General features: G+C 47.5%; 2 protein-coding genes across 2 annotated transcripts; both read right to left on the bottom strand.

The window, feature by feature from the left end:
• Positions 1-97: 97 nt before the first annotated feature.
• On the bottom strand, positions 98-6104 carry xkr5a (XK related 5a). The gene is made up of 7 exons (XM_037449985.2): positions 5863-6104; positions 4780-4963; positions 4391-4575; positions 3927-4139; positions 3497-3666; positions 3233-3344; positions 98-2581 (listed from the first exon to the last, which is right to left on the bottom strand). The coding sequence occupies exons 1-7, from the start codon at positions 5990-5992 to the stop codon at positions 1626-1628; spliced, it is 1950 nt and encodes a 649-aa protein (XP_037305882.2). The 5' UTR covers positions 5993-6104; the 3' UTR covers positions 98-1625.
• Positions 6105-6738: 634 nt separating this feature from the next.
• Positions 6739-15390, bottom strand: prdm1c (PR domain containing 1c, with ZNF domain). Its single transcript, XM_037449984.2, has 7 exons — positions 15170-15390; positions 13561-13818; positions 12085-12204; positions 10867-11119; positions 8469-9463; positions 8154-8282; positions 6739-7880 (listed from the first exon to the last, which is right to left on the bottom strand). Exons 1-7 carry the CDS (start codon positions 15194-15196, stop codon positions 7350-7352), a joined length of 2313 nt encoding a protein of 770 aa, XP_037305881.2. The 5' UTR covers positions 15197-15390; the 3' UTR covers positions 6739-7349.
• Positions 15391-16458: the final 1068 nt, after the last annotated feature.

The raw sequence follows: 16458 nt of genomic DNA on the forward strand, positions 1-16458 counted from the left end.
TTTGTGATCCACTGGTTCCTAAATGCTCGTACCGTTTTAACTCAAAAGAAGGATTACTTTGACAACTTAAATACCAACATTAAAACAATAACAAACATTTGTCACCCCAATATGCCGGTTATTTATTGCTTATCTTAAGCCACCAGTGGCCTTTCACTTTACATTTCAAAATTTCATAAAGGCAGTCTGGAGCAAGAGAAAACCCAGCATCATCTCACTGCTTTGTCTGTGGATTTCACCCCTTTTCAGAGCAGTAATGAGCAAAATGCATGTGTGCCCTAGAAAAAGCATCATATGGAGCAGTGATTCTCAACTGGTGGGTCGCGACCCGCATGGGAAAATAAAAATTAGAAAAAGAAATTCATCGTGTGATTTTATTTTGAAGGGACTTTTTTTAATGCAGCGGAGTGTCGGTTTTTTGCAGGCTCGTCCGTCCATGTTTTCAGCAGCTTGTGCCAGGTTAGGTCAAACCATTCTGATATGGGGGAGACATTGGGTTTTTAGGATAATTAAACATCCTGAATGTAAAATTCAGCTCATGAACTTGATTTTGAATAAATTTGAGATGTTGAGAATGTTCCTCGATTTGGGCTTGTCATTAAGGGGTGATGGTGGGTCCCGGAGCCAGACCAGTTGAGAACCACTGATATAGAGCACATAAAAAAGTCACTACAAGAACCCCATTTGCATCTTTTCAATGTCTTACACTACACATTTGAAAGGCTTTAAAGTCAGTGCCTGAGAATTATTTTCCCAACAAATTGTAAATCCAAACAACATCTTAGCAATTCCATGATCAACATGTAAATAAAGATAAAACATCAAACACAGTTTTTACCAGGTGGACTCAACTAGTCCTGCTCAAACGATTGATTATACGAAAAATACAGTTTATTATTCCCTGAAGGGACCGGGCATTTGTTTCTTAATATGGGAATATGAAAAAAATCACAGCAATAAACATTTGGTACGGAAGATACCTGTGCTCTTAAGAAGCCAACAAAGCTCGGACTTGTGCTGAGATGGTAAAGATTAAGAGGTCAGTCACAAACGTGTCCCCCTTTTGATCTAGGAATAGTTTCCCTAGTCGCATAACCGCTGGCAATTATTAACATGAACAACAGCAGCTTCGGTATATAATATTTGAATTGTTCAAGATTCTATAAACAGCTGCACACTTCCAAGCGCGTTTGTTGATACAACTCATGGCTACTTCCTCCATACGGCGGGACCACTGTTCCCTTTGTTTCACAGTTTAATTCTTGAGGCCCCAAGTTTGCTCGCTACCTACCAAAAGAGTATAAAATGTCTCGTCGGGTAGACGGTGTGACACAGCTCCGCGTACTACCGTTTCACCTTTAACTCCCTCGTTGATGTCTGATGAAAACAGTGCTGAAGTTTTCAGCTTTCTGCGTGTCCAGCAATTGGCAAAAAGCAATAAGCTTTAAAAAAACGTTTTTTTGTGGTTTGAGGCGAATGCAGGTACGTTTAGCACGATACCAAAACGGTTAAGAATGCTGTGCCCCACAACCTACTAAATATATATATATATATATAGACGGATTGGAGAAGCCGCCTTCCAAAAAGCTGGTGTGCCTCGTTCCCTGGATTCCGTCCAAGGAGACCTAGAAGATGTCCTCTTCATCCCTCCGCGACATTATGAGCTGCCTCCTGGGGCCAGTGAGATGAGGGACGGTGGCCGCAGAGTGCAGCGCTCCGGAGTCCAATTTCGGAGCGGAGGTGCAGCGTGGCCCCACCCGGCCCATGAGCCCGCGGACGTCTCTGTGAAGGGCCGGGTCGCTGGGAATCGAGTTGAGGGGGACCCACAGTTCCAGACCCCCCGTGTCCCGGTCCAAGCGGGTGGTGCTGGCACTGCTGGGGGACTGGGGGTCAGCGCTGAAGTACAGGGTGGAACTCGACTCGGTGGGACAGAAGTACGGCTCCGGGCTGTCTCCGAACACGGACTTGCCCTCCGGCGAGCTCCGCTTGAAGTCCGACGTGGGCGACTCCATCGGGCTCTCCATCTCCAGGCTGTCGTCCTCCTCCTCCTCCTCTTGGTTGTCGCCGGACGTGGGCTCGCTCACACTCTGGAACTCGTCTTTGCAGTCCGAGAGAGGTGCCGGGCCTTTCCCCTGCGACTCGGACGCGGAGACCCCCTCGCAGCTGCCCCCCGCCGTGATGGTCATGCCCTCGTTGCTCTTAAAGTGCTGGCGGTACTCCTCCATATCCAGTATGGCCGCCGCTCCGCCGGCCCCGTACGCCGCGTTGATCTTCCCCAGGTCTCCCGTTTTCAGGGCCAGCCGGATCAGGAGCCAGTGGTGGTGGTAGCAGGGACAGGAGCCGTTGGCTCGCCCCCCCCCGCAGGTTCCCGGGTGCTCCAGCAGAGAACCAGCCACACCCGAGAGCGAGAAGCTGCCGTGGTTTTGAACCGAGGCGGCCGGCAGACTTTTGTCCCCGAAGGAGAACGAGGACTCCTCTCGTTCCATGCACGTGCTGCCCATGTGGTCGTGGTTGGTACCCTGGGAGATCTCCGTTGACTTGGGGTGGAGGAACCTGTAGTAGAGGACGAGAGAGGTCGCGCCTGCGGAGCGGGGGGGGGGGGGGGGGACAGGAAAAAGTTGATTTGAGTTTTACTGTTTGCATTTATATTTTTACTTAATGATTATCACTTTTAATATTTCACGGGTAAATGAAATCCAGCGTTCTGATTGTTTGAGAGCGAGTCGGGGGGGGGAAACACGTTAGATTTTGCGCAATCATTAGTATTTTTTACATTTTAGCTCTTAGCGCCGAAAATCCCACAAATGATCATTTTGAGGCAATGTGAGCTTTTGTAATCGGACAATTAAGGTGGACGTCATGAGCGATGTGAATGAATGAGATGGAGCGGGACCCAATGCTGTTTACATGCACGTACAGGGACTATTTTTCCTCTACACTGAAAACGTTTGGTGGCGGCAACTATCTTGTGCTGAAAGGCAGCTATTTACTTACCCTTTGTAATTTTGCTGGTAACCGTGTTATATAAGCAATAGGTAGATAGGTACTTTATCTTCAATAATGTAACTGTTCGAGGGTGTTGTTAGGCCCAATGCGCAGCGGACAATAAAGTGCAGCCCCTCGTACCTTATTGCTTCAATCCACTTTGCCGCTATGCTACGCACTGAACCCCAAAACATATCAGACAAATCTGCTCCACAGCAAAGGGAGGGCAAATAAAGAAGTGACTCACCGAGGAGGAAGCTACACAGCACGGTGGCGGGAAGCGTCATGCTGTCCCACGATGCTTCGCTGAGGAAGTCGGAGGCGGCCAGCAGCAGAGTGGCGTTCTCCACCAGCATGAACTGAAAGGGGAGGAGAGTTGGTCAGCACCATCCGTCAGCTCTACGTCGACGTGAGCCAAGCACGCGCGCAGGTGAAGGTGACTTTGAAAACTGTCTGCAGCTGTACGTAAGGCCTGAACAGAATCCAACACAGCGAAAAGTTTGTATCTTACCGCGTAGAAAATGGCCATGCGAAAGCGCGAGGGTCCGTCCTTAACGTTGAGGAAGAGGAAGACGTGGACCAGCCCCATGACGCCATTGAAGGCGCGCCAACACCAGGGGCCGGTGCAGATGTCTGGCTGCTGGGACACCAGCCAGAAGGAGGCGGTGAGCCAGTGGAAACCTAGAGGGCAACGCAGACACAGCCATTGGTAATCCATATGCAGGGTATCCAACTGATACAGAGAAGCAAGTGGAAAGGTTCACCAGGAGGACATGCTGGGGATACTTATATCCCTCGTTACCTTAAGTATGAACTAAGAGGAATGTCTACCTGGGTTGAGCTCTATTTGCATTTGTGTACTCGGTCGCTATACGGAGATCATTTTACTGTAAATTTTGCAGCGTTGGCTGCACAAAAACACAATGAAGCCGGCTGCTTACCTGCTACTCCACAGACCCACCAGTTAAAGACCCTGGCGAAAAACATGAGGCAAGTCACCCTCGCCCCCAGCATGCCAGCCCTCCACACCAGCTGGCACAGCAGGGCCGCCGGAGGCATGGCCAGGTGGCCCGGTCGTATCAGACAGCAGGCTCGGCTGTACAGCACCAAGGCCCAGGAAATAGACAGCACACACAGACCACAGCAATAGGCCACTGAGGAGGTAAACAGAAGGAGAAGCTATGAAAAAAACTACAACAACTGGCATCAGGGCCGGGTCTAGGCAGGGGCAAGAGGGGGCCTGGCCCCCTCAAATAAATGTTGTGCCCCCTCAAACTAAATCTACTAAGCACATAAACTAAGCACAATGCCCCCACAAGATTTGTGGCTGCCCCCTCATACATGCCTGTCTAGACCCGGCCCTGACTGGCATGCCAAAAGACAAGTCGTTGAGCCAATAAGTTACCTGGGGACATGATGCCCACATCAGTGGACACCACCACATGAGCCTGCAGCAGGCTCTGGGGCAGCGTGAGGACGAGGGCCTCCAGCAACCAAAGAGCAGCCACGTCTGCCTGCTGCATGACAGCGGCTCCCAGCTCGGCCACCGAGTCCTGCATGCGCAACACGGACCTCGTGCAGTCCCAAAACCTGCCCCAAGAGGGAGACAGAGGCAGATACCAGCGAGGTGACACACAGTAACCTTCTGTTAGAGGTTTCAATGACTATTTATAGAACTAGTAGTTTTTTTGCAACGCATTGATGGCTTTGTCTCTTCTACGTTGGCACACAATATATTATGTGTTTGCAATGAGGGTACATTTTGGAAAACATCTGGAGTTGCAAAGACCTTACCTTTTGAAGATGCCCAAGTGCAGTATGTGTATGACGGAGAGGTAGCAGCGCCTGTCATCGCCGTCGTCGTAGTACCATTTCATACTTAGCAGCTGAACTGCGGTTCCCGGTAGAAAAAGGCCGAGAGTGATGCCCGCCCACTGCGTCTCCTCGTTCCAAAGGTAAAACCCAATACAGTAGATGACTAACGCACAGAAAGAAAAACACATACAGATATACAGATATGAGTGAATACTTTTCGTTTCCATATCAAGTGAGATCTTAATGTTTTTGAATGATTAAGTGCAGTCTGATTCATAATTTTAATGAAACATCCTGTGTTTTTACCTTGGGAAATTAAAGAGTACACACAGCTTGCTCAGGTGAATTTCTCCTTAATTTAAGAACAGGCTGTTCTGGATAACCAATGAGACACAAACTCCCCGGGGACAAAACCAGACTCTAACACAACGTGCAATTATTTGTCTTTAATGACATTTTCAGAAAAAATAACATCTCATAAAATGAACATTTAATAACTTCAGTGCAGCACTGACCCCGTTCCAAGAAGCAGCATAGTTGTATTTGTTTTTATCTACCTGCCGGAGGCAAAGTCACATTGTGTACACATCCCCTCGCGTCCTGCCCTTGCCCTTATTGATCTGCTGAGTCAGGGAATCATCACACCTGGTTTCCACGGTGCTTTAGACGTGCATTGATGGAAATTTAGTAGAAATAACGATAAAATAAGTATTATTGACATTTTAATGAATAATATTGTGTTTTTCTCGTATGTGTTAAATCGAACGGCGGACCCTTATTTCTGCGACTCAAGGGCAACCCTTTTTCTGCGGCTGCGTGACTCTGCTGAATGACCCCTGGAGGTCAAATCTAATGTTACATAGCTGTGCGTGAAACATTCAATGCAATGGCTGTGACACGGCGAAACGAAGCGCGGAACGGCTGAGCGACACATTTCTCATTCATCAAAGCCAACGAGAATTCTCCACACGCACACGCGCACGCACACGCGCTCTCACGCGCGCAGCAGCCCCGCTGCCTCTTTTCGATTCGTTCAAATACAGGAATTCTGTGCCCACTTACGAGCGGTCCGTTCGGCCACGATGACCAGCGCCGACACGCCGAACAGCAGCGCCTGGCAGCGGGCTGCCCAGCCTCCGCCCCGCCGGGCCGCCGACGGCATCCTGCGGGCGGCCGCCCCGGCGGCGTTCATCACGATGCGGAGGAAAGGAGGCGGGGGAGGGAATGGACCGGTGCCATTGTCCCGGGCATCCTTTACCCTGGGTACGTTCCGCTCTCTCCCTTCTCTCGCTGCTGCCCGTGCCTTCTGCCGACCCCCCCCCCCCTCCATACCGTGACGTCACTGCGCGGTTTAAAGGGGCATCGGGTTTTAGCAGCGTCTGCGGTTACTGTACCGAGTCCCCTTCCCCTCCCCTTGGAAAACAGCGACCTGTTCCCCACCTTATCCCCGTGATAACTCTATTGATCAGATGTTTAATGTCTTGGGTAATGGGAAAGGGTCCATACCACGTTTGGGGTTTTGCTGGATTTATTTGTGTGTGTGTGTGTGTGATTCACAAATTATAGCCTGTGTAAACAGATTAATATCCATCTTCCTCCATTTCAGGAGGGCCAAATATCGACCAGGTCAGGAGTGTGTCATCAGGATGGAAAATGGGTCCTTTCTATGTTGTCATTTGAATGTCACCTGACACCCCTTTTGAATTGTTTAGTGAGCATCGAAAGAACACTGCACATGAAGTCAAAGAGCATGCTAGGCCTTAATCACATTTCTATGTTTCTGTAGTGCATTTATACATTTTCTACAATAAATATTCTACAAATGTTCTTTTGCAATGAACAGTATGAGAGCTAATTAGACAAATTCCCACATCTGTGTTTGTATGTCGGAATAAACTCTTGTGGTGTGTTGTCTGTCAGCTCACTTAAGGACTGAAAAATGTATTAAAAAATGGTACAAAAATAGCAGCAAGCTCTTATTGATAGTGAAGATACATTTGTTGTGTGTGTGTGTGTTCTCTTTTTTCAGGGAAATGGGAAAGACATCTACTGGTAGTGAGTGTTCCAGGAATCATAAGAGGATGTTTATCTACGTCACCACAAGGCAGTTGTATATGTTGCATGCAAACAAGTGCGGCTTTCTTCTGTGTTCACTTCACAGCTCAGTGACACTGCAGGATTTGAATGAGAGGCTTACCGTAAGTACGCACATGTAAACCGAAAAACTCCAATTGACAAACTCGTTTAATGAAAAATCACATGTTTAAATATTGTTCAATCAAAATGTTTCAGAGATACAAAAAATAAAGAAAATGCCACAAATAAATTTGATGTAAATTTGACATTAATGTTAGCAACAGAATAAATTAACAAAGATGTATACATTAAATCAGTCACTGGTTCCCAAGCCCTGCTGTTAAAGTCTTGATTCTTTGCAGCGTCAGCCAGGAAATCCATGATTGAGATGAGGCTTTACTTTAAATCGGCCCATAACAGACGGCTGCTGAGTTGACCTGTAAGGATTATATGGCTGGATTAGCAAGCCTGTTTTAGGGCTCTGGTAAGCAGCCTGACTCCAGCTTGATGCTGGTTGAATGCAGAGAGTAAGGCAGATCGGCAGCGCACTCCTTTGCTGATTTGTCGGTGCTCAGCTCCGTCTTCCTTTGGTGGTTGAATGTATGAGTCTCCCTCTTCTTTATTAGGTCAGTCACATCCCCCCTTCCCATCGCGGCATCTGCTGCCATGAACTCGAGCTGCTCCGCCGCCTCGCTCATGTCAAACCTTTCAATCTCAGCGTTGACCTGGTGCAGCTCCTCTGGCGAGTGTCTGCGCGAGGCCGAGGGGGAGAGAGGACAGAAGCCTTGCAGGTGCACCCGGAGGCTGCAGTGGTGGAGATAGGCACAAGGGCAGCAAGGACACCTGTGAGGTCGTTCTCCGGTGTGGAGGCGTTTGTGGAGCTTGAGGTGGACGAATTGCGTGAAGCGGGCGGGGCATAGCTTGCACTGGTAAGGCTTCTCACCTGAGTGTAGCCGCTGGTGGGTCTTTAAGTTACTGGTGCTACTGAATCGCTTAAGGCACACCTGTGTCAAAACAAAGCCAAGAAGAAATGGTGAATTTTCTATACTGCAATTTTTGTATGGATTAAACAAAAATCTATAGCATGTTAACTATAAGATTCAGAGGTTAAGATTTTGTAATCTTACAACAGTCAGACAAATTCTTTCTACATGTTTCTCATCATTATGCTAAGCTAACTGACTGCTAGCTTTGACCATTTATCATACAGACGATGGAGTGGAATGAATCTTTCCCAAAATGTCAAACAACATTATTAATTGAAGATATAGTTATACCTTGCATTCGTGGGGCTTCTCTCCAGTGTGAACCAGGTAATGTTTCTGCAGGTGGGCTAATTGAGTAAAGTTCTTACTGCAGGTCTGACACTTATAGGGACGCTCTCCGCTGTGCACTCTCAAATGGACCTGAGGATGGTAGGTCAGAGATTAGTACTATTACTATTGATGCAATTATGTCAAACTCTAAAAACCTTAGTTGCTGTTAAATTCAAATCACGTCTAGCCATTTCTAACTATTTACAAGTCAAAATACAGCCACTCAATTAAGGCATTTTCCATGCATTTTAACCAAAACAATGAAGAGGAGCTTACCTTGAGGTTCGACAGCTGCCCAAAGACCTTTTCACAGATGTTGCACTCATACCGGATCTTCCCATTCTGTCTGGTGAGTGGGTAAGACAAGTTCTTGTAGCCCACAATCTGCCCACCTTGTTTGATCTTCCTGAGGTCCATTGCATCCTCAGTGTTGCTCTCAGTGGCAGAGGAGGATTTGGAAGGGAGGCAGTCTCTAAAGGCATCCAAAGGCGAACGAGAAGGCAGTGCTCTGTGCATTGAGGGGACCACGGATGAGGCACTCGATGTGGCTGGTGTTGTGAGGTCTGTCTGGACATGGCTCTGTGGAGAGTGTTCTCTAAGGTGCTCTGAATGGAACCTGAGGTAGTTTGTCCTTTCTGATACCAGTTCCTTATTGTCTCTGTGCTCCTTGATTGGTGAACGAATGAGGTCTTGTTTTGTGTTGGATAGTGCAATCGTCATGTCTTTGGGTCTGTTGGCCAGAGGATGAAGGAAGTGTGAGTACCCGTCAAAAGGCAGCAAATGAGACGAGAGTGTTAAGTGAGGTTTCAGTCCATCTCCGTAGCACGGGTATGAGTGAGGTAGAATGCCGCTGAGGCCGAGGGAGTGGTGAGGCAGTAGATAGGGTGAAGGCCTCAGAGCAGGAGGGCCTCGATGAGGCACGGAAGGCTCTTGGTACGGTTTGGCTACAGCGGGGCGTTGACTGGGCTGTATTGGGAAGTGCAAACTGGAGGGAACAGGACCTCTAAGAACTGATCTCTTGTCAGCTCTGCTATCGGGAGGGCTGCCGGACAGCAGAGGTGGTAAACTTGCATATCCATGTCCATGGATGGAATCTGACTGGGGCTGGTTTGGGTACACAACACGGGGACACAGGGGGAAAACTGCTGGGACGTTGGTCTGAGAGAAAGGTCTTTCCAGACGTTTGGGGAGGGATTTGGAATGTTCGTCTCTGAGGATTTCAGAGACGCTGTGTCCCCGTTTCCCTGTTGTCTTCCCCACTGTTCGGCTCTCTATTGTGGGACAAATAAATAGAGAAATGACATCAGAATCATGTGCAATCATTTTTAGACATTCAGCATTCCTTTGAGTGTACGCATACACTCATGACATTAACGGGACCTTGCACACAAGCTGCTGATTGAAATCTGTGTATGTCTTCATTTTATTTGAACTCTAGTCCAAAGCCTTACCCTGTGTGAGTTTTATAAGGGGTTTGTGGTTTTGCCTGTCTTTGCACCGTCTCCCAGACACTCAATGAAAGTGGACACCACATCTGAAACAATAGGCCTCTGATCAAGCTACAGATAGCATGGAGTTTGTGGGGTGTATTTTTTCCACCACAGGGGATAGTATGTTTGTTCTGTTTCGTGCTGACCAAGACTTGTTTCGCAGGATAACAAACTACTTAAAAAGACCCAAGTGACCAAAGAACCAAAGACGTCATCCAGATATCAACATAAGAAACTTAATGGGGTGAAAAAGATACACATCAACAACTGAACGGTGACCAATGTTTATTTTCCACTGACGTTTAAAAAACACCTCCATGAAATCTAGATCCAAACCTGTATTTCATGTGAGCACTTTCCTCCACTCTCTAAGTCACGAGGCACTTTTTGACTTAGTCCAGCATAATCAAAGCTGACAAACAGAGGAAGACCAAATATAGTAAGTATTCATCCACATTTCACCTACTCCTGACAACAATCAACATCAACCCTCACAAACACACAGCAACCCTTATCTACCGTGAACCCTCCCCCCCTTCTCCCGAGGGGCCAGCTCTCTGCAAACAAACAGGCTGCACTCAATGAGATATCAATCTGTCAGCAGGTCGTCTTGTCAGGAAGTTCAAGTAGTCACTGGAGCGGTTCCTGCCTCTCTTCCTCCTTAAGAGCCACATAAATAAGAGGATTCGTTCCAGAATACTGTCAGCACCTCGGGCAGCCTCTCGTGAGTGCGAGAGCGTGTAAATGAGTATTTTGCTGTGTGCATGCGGCCCCCCTGCAAGCATGCGTACTCTTTGTGTTTGTCAATGAAAACCAAAAGCTTTGTATGCCAAGGAGCGGCCAGCTGTGTTTCTATGTGGAGTTAAAAAAGCGAAACTGAAACATAGCCTAAAGTCCTGAAATAAGTCTCATCTTACTCAGGTACTGTTGCTATTACTGGAGACAGATCATCTTTGCTTTCAGGACCCTACTCTTCTCCTGCTTTAACAAAAGGGCAGAGGGCAGGACCGACAAAGGTGTCGAGCCGCGCTTTGATTGGTAGCTTTACGTCACAATAATAGATGTGTGTCTCAGAGCTTGGCCTCAGGAAATGTTCTCGCTAATTTGATGGGGCAAGAAACTCAGTCCTGGCACCACCCTAAGATAAGATAACAATTTAATTTCTATTCGACTCATGCGCCTACCAATATTGTCAATAGCCAGTTGGTCCAGTGGAGGGTAGTTGCAGCGCAGGGCAAATTCACGGCAGTACCACACCAGAAGCTCCTGGCCCGGCTGAAGTGGTTTGATTGTGTAGAAGTAGATCTCCAAACCGCTCTGGCAGGCGATCAGGTTTTGACCCTCCTCAGAACAGGCCGGGTTGACGTAACGCATCCAGTTGCTCCTCTCCTCGTTCAAACCATCCAGGATGTGGTGTAGACGCCCCTCAGAGAAGACCTACAGTGATATTGAAAACAAGTGGAGAGATCGGAGCAGAGTCAAGACAAGAGTCGGTAGATGATGACATTCTCTGATTCTGAAACCATGATGTCAATGATTTCCTGACACCCTTATGGTAAATACTCAGATGCTGCCACTGAGGTATTTGCTGCACCCAAACCCTTTAGAGTAACGAAAGCAGCAATGACTTTACGTATTTCACCGTATGACTGCAGGTAGTATCGGGTAGACAATCTGGCCCACTACAATTATCCTCCATAACTTTTGTTGTGACGTATTCAGCCCATTGTTAGATTTATCCCTCCATCTTTATTGGCCTACACAACTGTTCTTGATGCTATCTTCTCTTTGAAGCTGTTCTGTCATCTGAGTCATGACTGTAATATTAAAACATTGTCTCTGTTGTGTCTGTTTCGGATGGGTTGGCATGATTTCTAGGGTGCTAACTGTGAACTGAAGAATTACACCGGCGCTTACGTGTAATGGAATATGTCCCTTTGTTGAAACCGAACAGTTCTCAGGCTCAAAGCCACTTCCTTGCTTAGTCAGTGTGAGAGTTTATGAGTCTGAAGAAGCACGGAGACATGTATGGTGTATTTACTGGCAGCGATACCGCTGCCGAGCGAAGCGGAGAGAGAGAGACGATCCGCTGCGTCACTGAAACCAAACAGCTGTGTTGGTGTGTGTGTGTGTGTGTGTGTGTTTTTTTTTCTGTGACCTCAGGCAGCCATGCGGGGAACTGGCAAACACACATTTACCGTGCATGCATATTTTAACCCGATTGGATCCAGCGGCTTTTAAAAAGGTATAGCCGATCACTGGCAGGCCGATAGTTACTTGCACAGGATGTCAGACGTTGACCACAACTGCTAAACGTGTGCCAGAGCAGCGTCACCAGATGGAAATGCACGATGTGAACACAAAACTAAGACAAATTTGAGCTTCACTTGCAGCTCACTTACCCTCCAGAAGTACTTCCTGTCTTTATCTTTCGGAATTGTTTCGTTGGTGTAGCTTTCCCCCACCAGAGGGCCGAAACGTGTCCCCTTAGGAATCAGCTCCTTACTGTTCACCCCGAGCACCTGTTCAACAAGGAGGACATGAAATCAGCAAACAAAAACAGATTGGCTGACTAATTGGAGCCCCGTGCCAGCATGCGGATGTAGCTCTGTAAGAGCTGAGTTTCTCAGGAATACAGTTCTTCTTATCTGACTTTCCGCCCTGATGAAGGCAATTCACCAGAAGTAGGATAAGGACATATGGTACTAACACGTGATTTGTTGTTATTATTATGTTGGCCTTCATGGCAAATCTTCACAGGAGGAAAACATGAGCATTTCTCCTGACTGGGACAGTACCCGTCCGCCACTTCACACGCTGAATATTTCATGAGCCAATCGCCCACGTGTTCTTCAGTTTCTTTACGCTATTAAAATTTCACTACCACTCTTGTTTTGCTACCTCCAGGTGTGAAACTAACCCCTCCGTGTCAAGCCTCCAGGATGTGGGAGCGAGGATAATATGTCATGGGCACACCCCGACCAGTCAACGGCACTTTGAGCGACGGGTTCAAATGCCCTGAAGCAATGGTAATGTAGTCTCTCTTTCATCTCTGAGCAATACTGTCATGGTGTACGTAGCTGGATCAACCGCAACATGCTTAGTTTACCTCCAGTCAATCCAGCTAGTTTTACCCTCGCTTTGTAAAACCGCTCTGCTCGAGGTGCCCTTGTGTCACAGATTACTGTAACGTATCCTGCTCTTTGGTTTCAACCAGACTCCAGACAGCCCTCATTAGAAGGTCAAAGTATTTTGCCCGAGACACACAGGCTACTTCCTCTGATCTCGCTTGACAACCGTTTTTCATCTACAGGGGGCTCAACCCTAATATTGTGTAAAGAAACTTAATGTTTCCTTGTCATGGATAGCCCACTGGGCTAATCTTTTATCATGCATTAACTCAACCATGCTGTAAGCAATTCCCCCGTCCATCCAGTTAAACATAAACCATCCTCCAGTTTAAATCCCCGTAACTGCCACCCGCTTATTCCAAAAGATGGTTTATGGTGCTGTCCGTGAGGGGGGGGCTGCTTTACGGTGTAATTGTTTGCTGGAACAAAGGGTTTGGGAATCTGAGGTGGTTACTAATCATAGAGAGCTCAGGCTGTGTGCGCTCGGGGGCCTTGCCTTTCTCCGTCTATGCCTCAAAGCAAACAGAGCAGTGAGGAAAGGCTGAAATAAGACAACAACATGTCAAGTACTTCCCGCCCGAGGAGAAATGAGTGGATGGAAGGATGTTGGAGTGACGCAAGGAGTCGGAAGTTACACAAAAAATAACATACTTGCTTTCATGCCAGGTTTATAGGGATTATTTTCTTTTTAACTTCACTTTCTCTGAAATCTTAACAGCCCAGAAACAAGGGAGATTTGCTGTGTACCTCTGCAGAGCCGGGGCAGCGTTTCAGGGCCAGGTTTCTGGGTAAGGATCTCTCAGCTCGCGTCTTTCGCCAATTGTTTTGGGGCAGTTCCTCCAGAAGTTGGTCCTTCACGATGTAAGTGCACCTCTCATCAAACGTTGTCTCGCTCCATGATGTCATATCTGCATCCGGTGTCTCAGGCGTCGCATGCTGCGGTGACCCTGCGCTTTGCACTGAACTCTCTGAGGTCAACATGGCTTTGGTGCACTGGGACGGGGCCTGAAGAACAGATAGACATAGCAGGGAGAAGATGTTGTCAAATGTCCATTATTCCATATCTGTACAAAAGGCCCAAACAGACGATGTGAGGGTTTACCAACGGAAACTTCCAACTTTTCCTTTTACCTCAAAAAATAAGGAAGAAAACACAGACAAAGCAAACAACAGCTGGAGTACCAAGGGAAGTGAAGCTTTGAATGGAGCTAAAATTAGATGTCAGAGGGAGATGTGACCCGGGGCAAAACAGGGATGTCGGGGAGGTGGCGTTGAATATACCTTCCCCATCAACTGCTGCTACCGGACAAACAGACTTCAAAGTGGAGCCTTCGTGCTCAACACCTCCCCCCCCCCCCCCCCCCCAGTCCCCGCTGTCCCATACATCCTCTCTACCAAGTCACAACACCCGGGGCTATGAGGGGGGGGGGGTCCCTGTGCGTGTCAGCCCACGGAGCGGGACCACTTTCACGAGGAAATCAGCGCCCCCACTAAATCGACCAGACTTCCTCCGAACTGACCGGGACTTGGCTCTCAGCCACGTCTAAGGTCTCTTTCTCTTTCTCTTTGTCTGTCCCTCCCTTCTTTTCGTCCGAAGAAGACTGGTGTCAGCCGCCTCATCTCTGACAAAGGCTCAGTGTCCCGGCTGATGGGATGAAACGGTGGAACAGTGGAAGACGAGGAGATAAAAGGTCTCGTGATTAAAAGACAGTGGTAACGCGTGGCCTCTCAGAACTTCCTTGTTCAGGTTCTTCAGTTTGCCTCGGAGATAGTGATAGATAAGGTTGTCGTTGGTTACTTATATTTGGATAGCGCTCATGCAACATCCTGAAATCAGACCAAACTGCATGTTCGATAAATCAAATTCAAGAATCCTGCACAGTAACTTTTGAAAACACTTTTAGCTGTTGGCCTGTCTTAGAAAATCGTCACTCCTCTTTTTGAACACAAAAATGTTTTGTTAATCAAAGCTTACACAGTGATCAGGTAAATATTTTCATTAGTGGCATTAATGCTGCAAATGTCACATATTTTCATCTCATCTCATTAATCGGTGAGAGAAACAAAAGTAACACAGATAAAAGTTTCACACGTTTCACCCTATTTTCTTCTGAAGTGAGGCCACCACAGCCGCCCCGAAATGACTCTCACAATTGCGACAGCTCACTCCGAAACCACCGAACCAAGTGACACAGCAGAAACGATATTCTAAAAATCAAGACTATGAGTCAACTCACCCAGCTGGGTAGCTAGAAAGCATTCTTTACCTTACAGGATGTTCCGCCAAACAATGCAGAAATCATTTGAAAAAGATCTACGCGTCCATAAGATGCTTCTGAGGGAGCTGCACACTTACTGCGAGGCCTTGAGACGAGCCACACATAAGGCAGGCCGTAGGTGCCCTCCTTTGAAAGCTGGCGTGGCAACGAGCAACCCGGTGGCCCGTCGCCCCCCTGTCTCTTGTCCCCGTGAGTGTCTCTCGCTGGCTCTCTTGTGGCGGCTCAGCCCGACCTCGGTATCCTGTGTACCTGCGTGTGACTGACCCCGCGACTGAACACCGGAGGGTTTGACTCTTCCTCTTGCTTCTTGCACGGGGAGGAGGGAAGGTGTGTGCTTGAGAAACTGAGAGAGCGAGAGAGAGAGAGAGAGAGAGATAACACTCCCTTTTCCTCTTGCGCTCCCTCCCCCCTCCTTTGCCCCATGACTCCTCCTTAAAGGGTGTTTGTGTGTGTGTGTGTGTGTGTGTGTCACTCTCTGGCCCCGGGGCGTAAGGCTTTCTCCTGGGGGGGGGTGTACACTGGCTGTCACACAGCTATGTCCGGATCAGACAAATACATCTTCATTTACTGACAGTGACCCACCTCCATCTCTCCACCTCTGGGTGAGGAGAAGGATCCACTTTGTGGAAGTGGAGGGCGCGGCACACAGGAGCAGAGGTCTTTTTGGGGCCTTGTGCGGTGCCAAAAGTTTCAAAAGTTGTTTTTTTCCCGAATTCTTCTCAAAGCAGTCGGAGCTGTTGGTCTGTCGTAGGAGATCTTGTTTGGGTTCTGGTGTAAAAGCGGCTCACCGTATTTAAACCACTGGCCACATTCAAGACCATGTCCTGAAATAACAATTCTTCACCGTAACCTCAGTTTGATGTGAGTCTGTTTTTAAATGAATACAAAGCTTTTTGTGTAGTGACACTCTGTGAATATGAAGAAATCTTCCAGTCAGAATCAGAAAAATGTATTTATACAGTATGTTGCACATTCAAGGAATTTACTGTTCCTCGCAGCGACCGCTGCAGAAATGTTTCCACTTTATGTGTCAGTGTTGCCTGTAACTCACTGATACAGATGCTTGCTGATGTCAATCTCCAAGGAGTGTGAAAAGGTACATCGTTTGTTTTTGATCGTGTAAAATGTCACTAAAAGGAGTAAATCAACAAAAACATTGTACCTATAATATGTAATATTTAATCATGTAATATTAATATTTGGACACTTTTTTTTACTTGAAAAGATGTAGATCATTGCACATGAATGAACTCTTTTAATACGCCAGAAAGTCTTATTTAGTGTGATTATAAGATCCTAAAAATATCCCCGCAAAAAAAGAACATTTTCATCAGATTGACAGCCGCTCAGAGGTGCAGATTGCTGT

The sequence above is a fragment of the Pungitius pungitius genome, chromosome 20 (genome assembly GCF_949316345.1).
Source record: "Pungitius pungitius chromosome 20, fPunPun2.1, whole genome shotgun sequence".
NCBI lineage: Eukaryota > Metazoa > Chordata > Actinopteri > Perciformes > Gasterosteidae > Pungitius > Pungitius pungitius.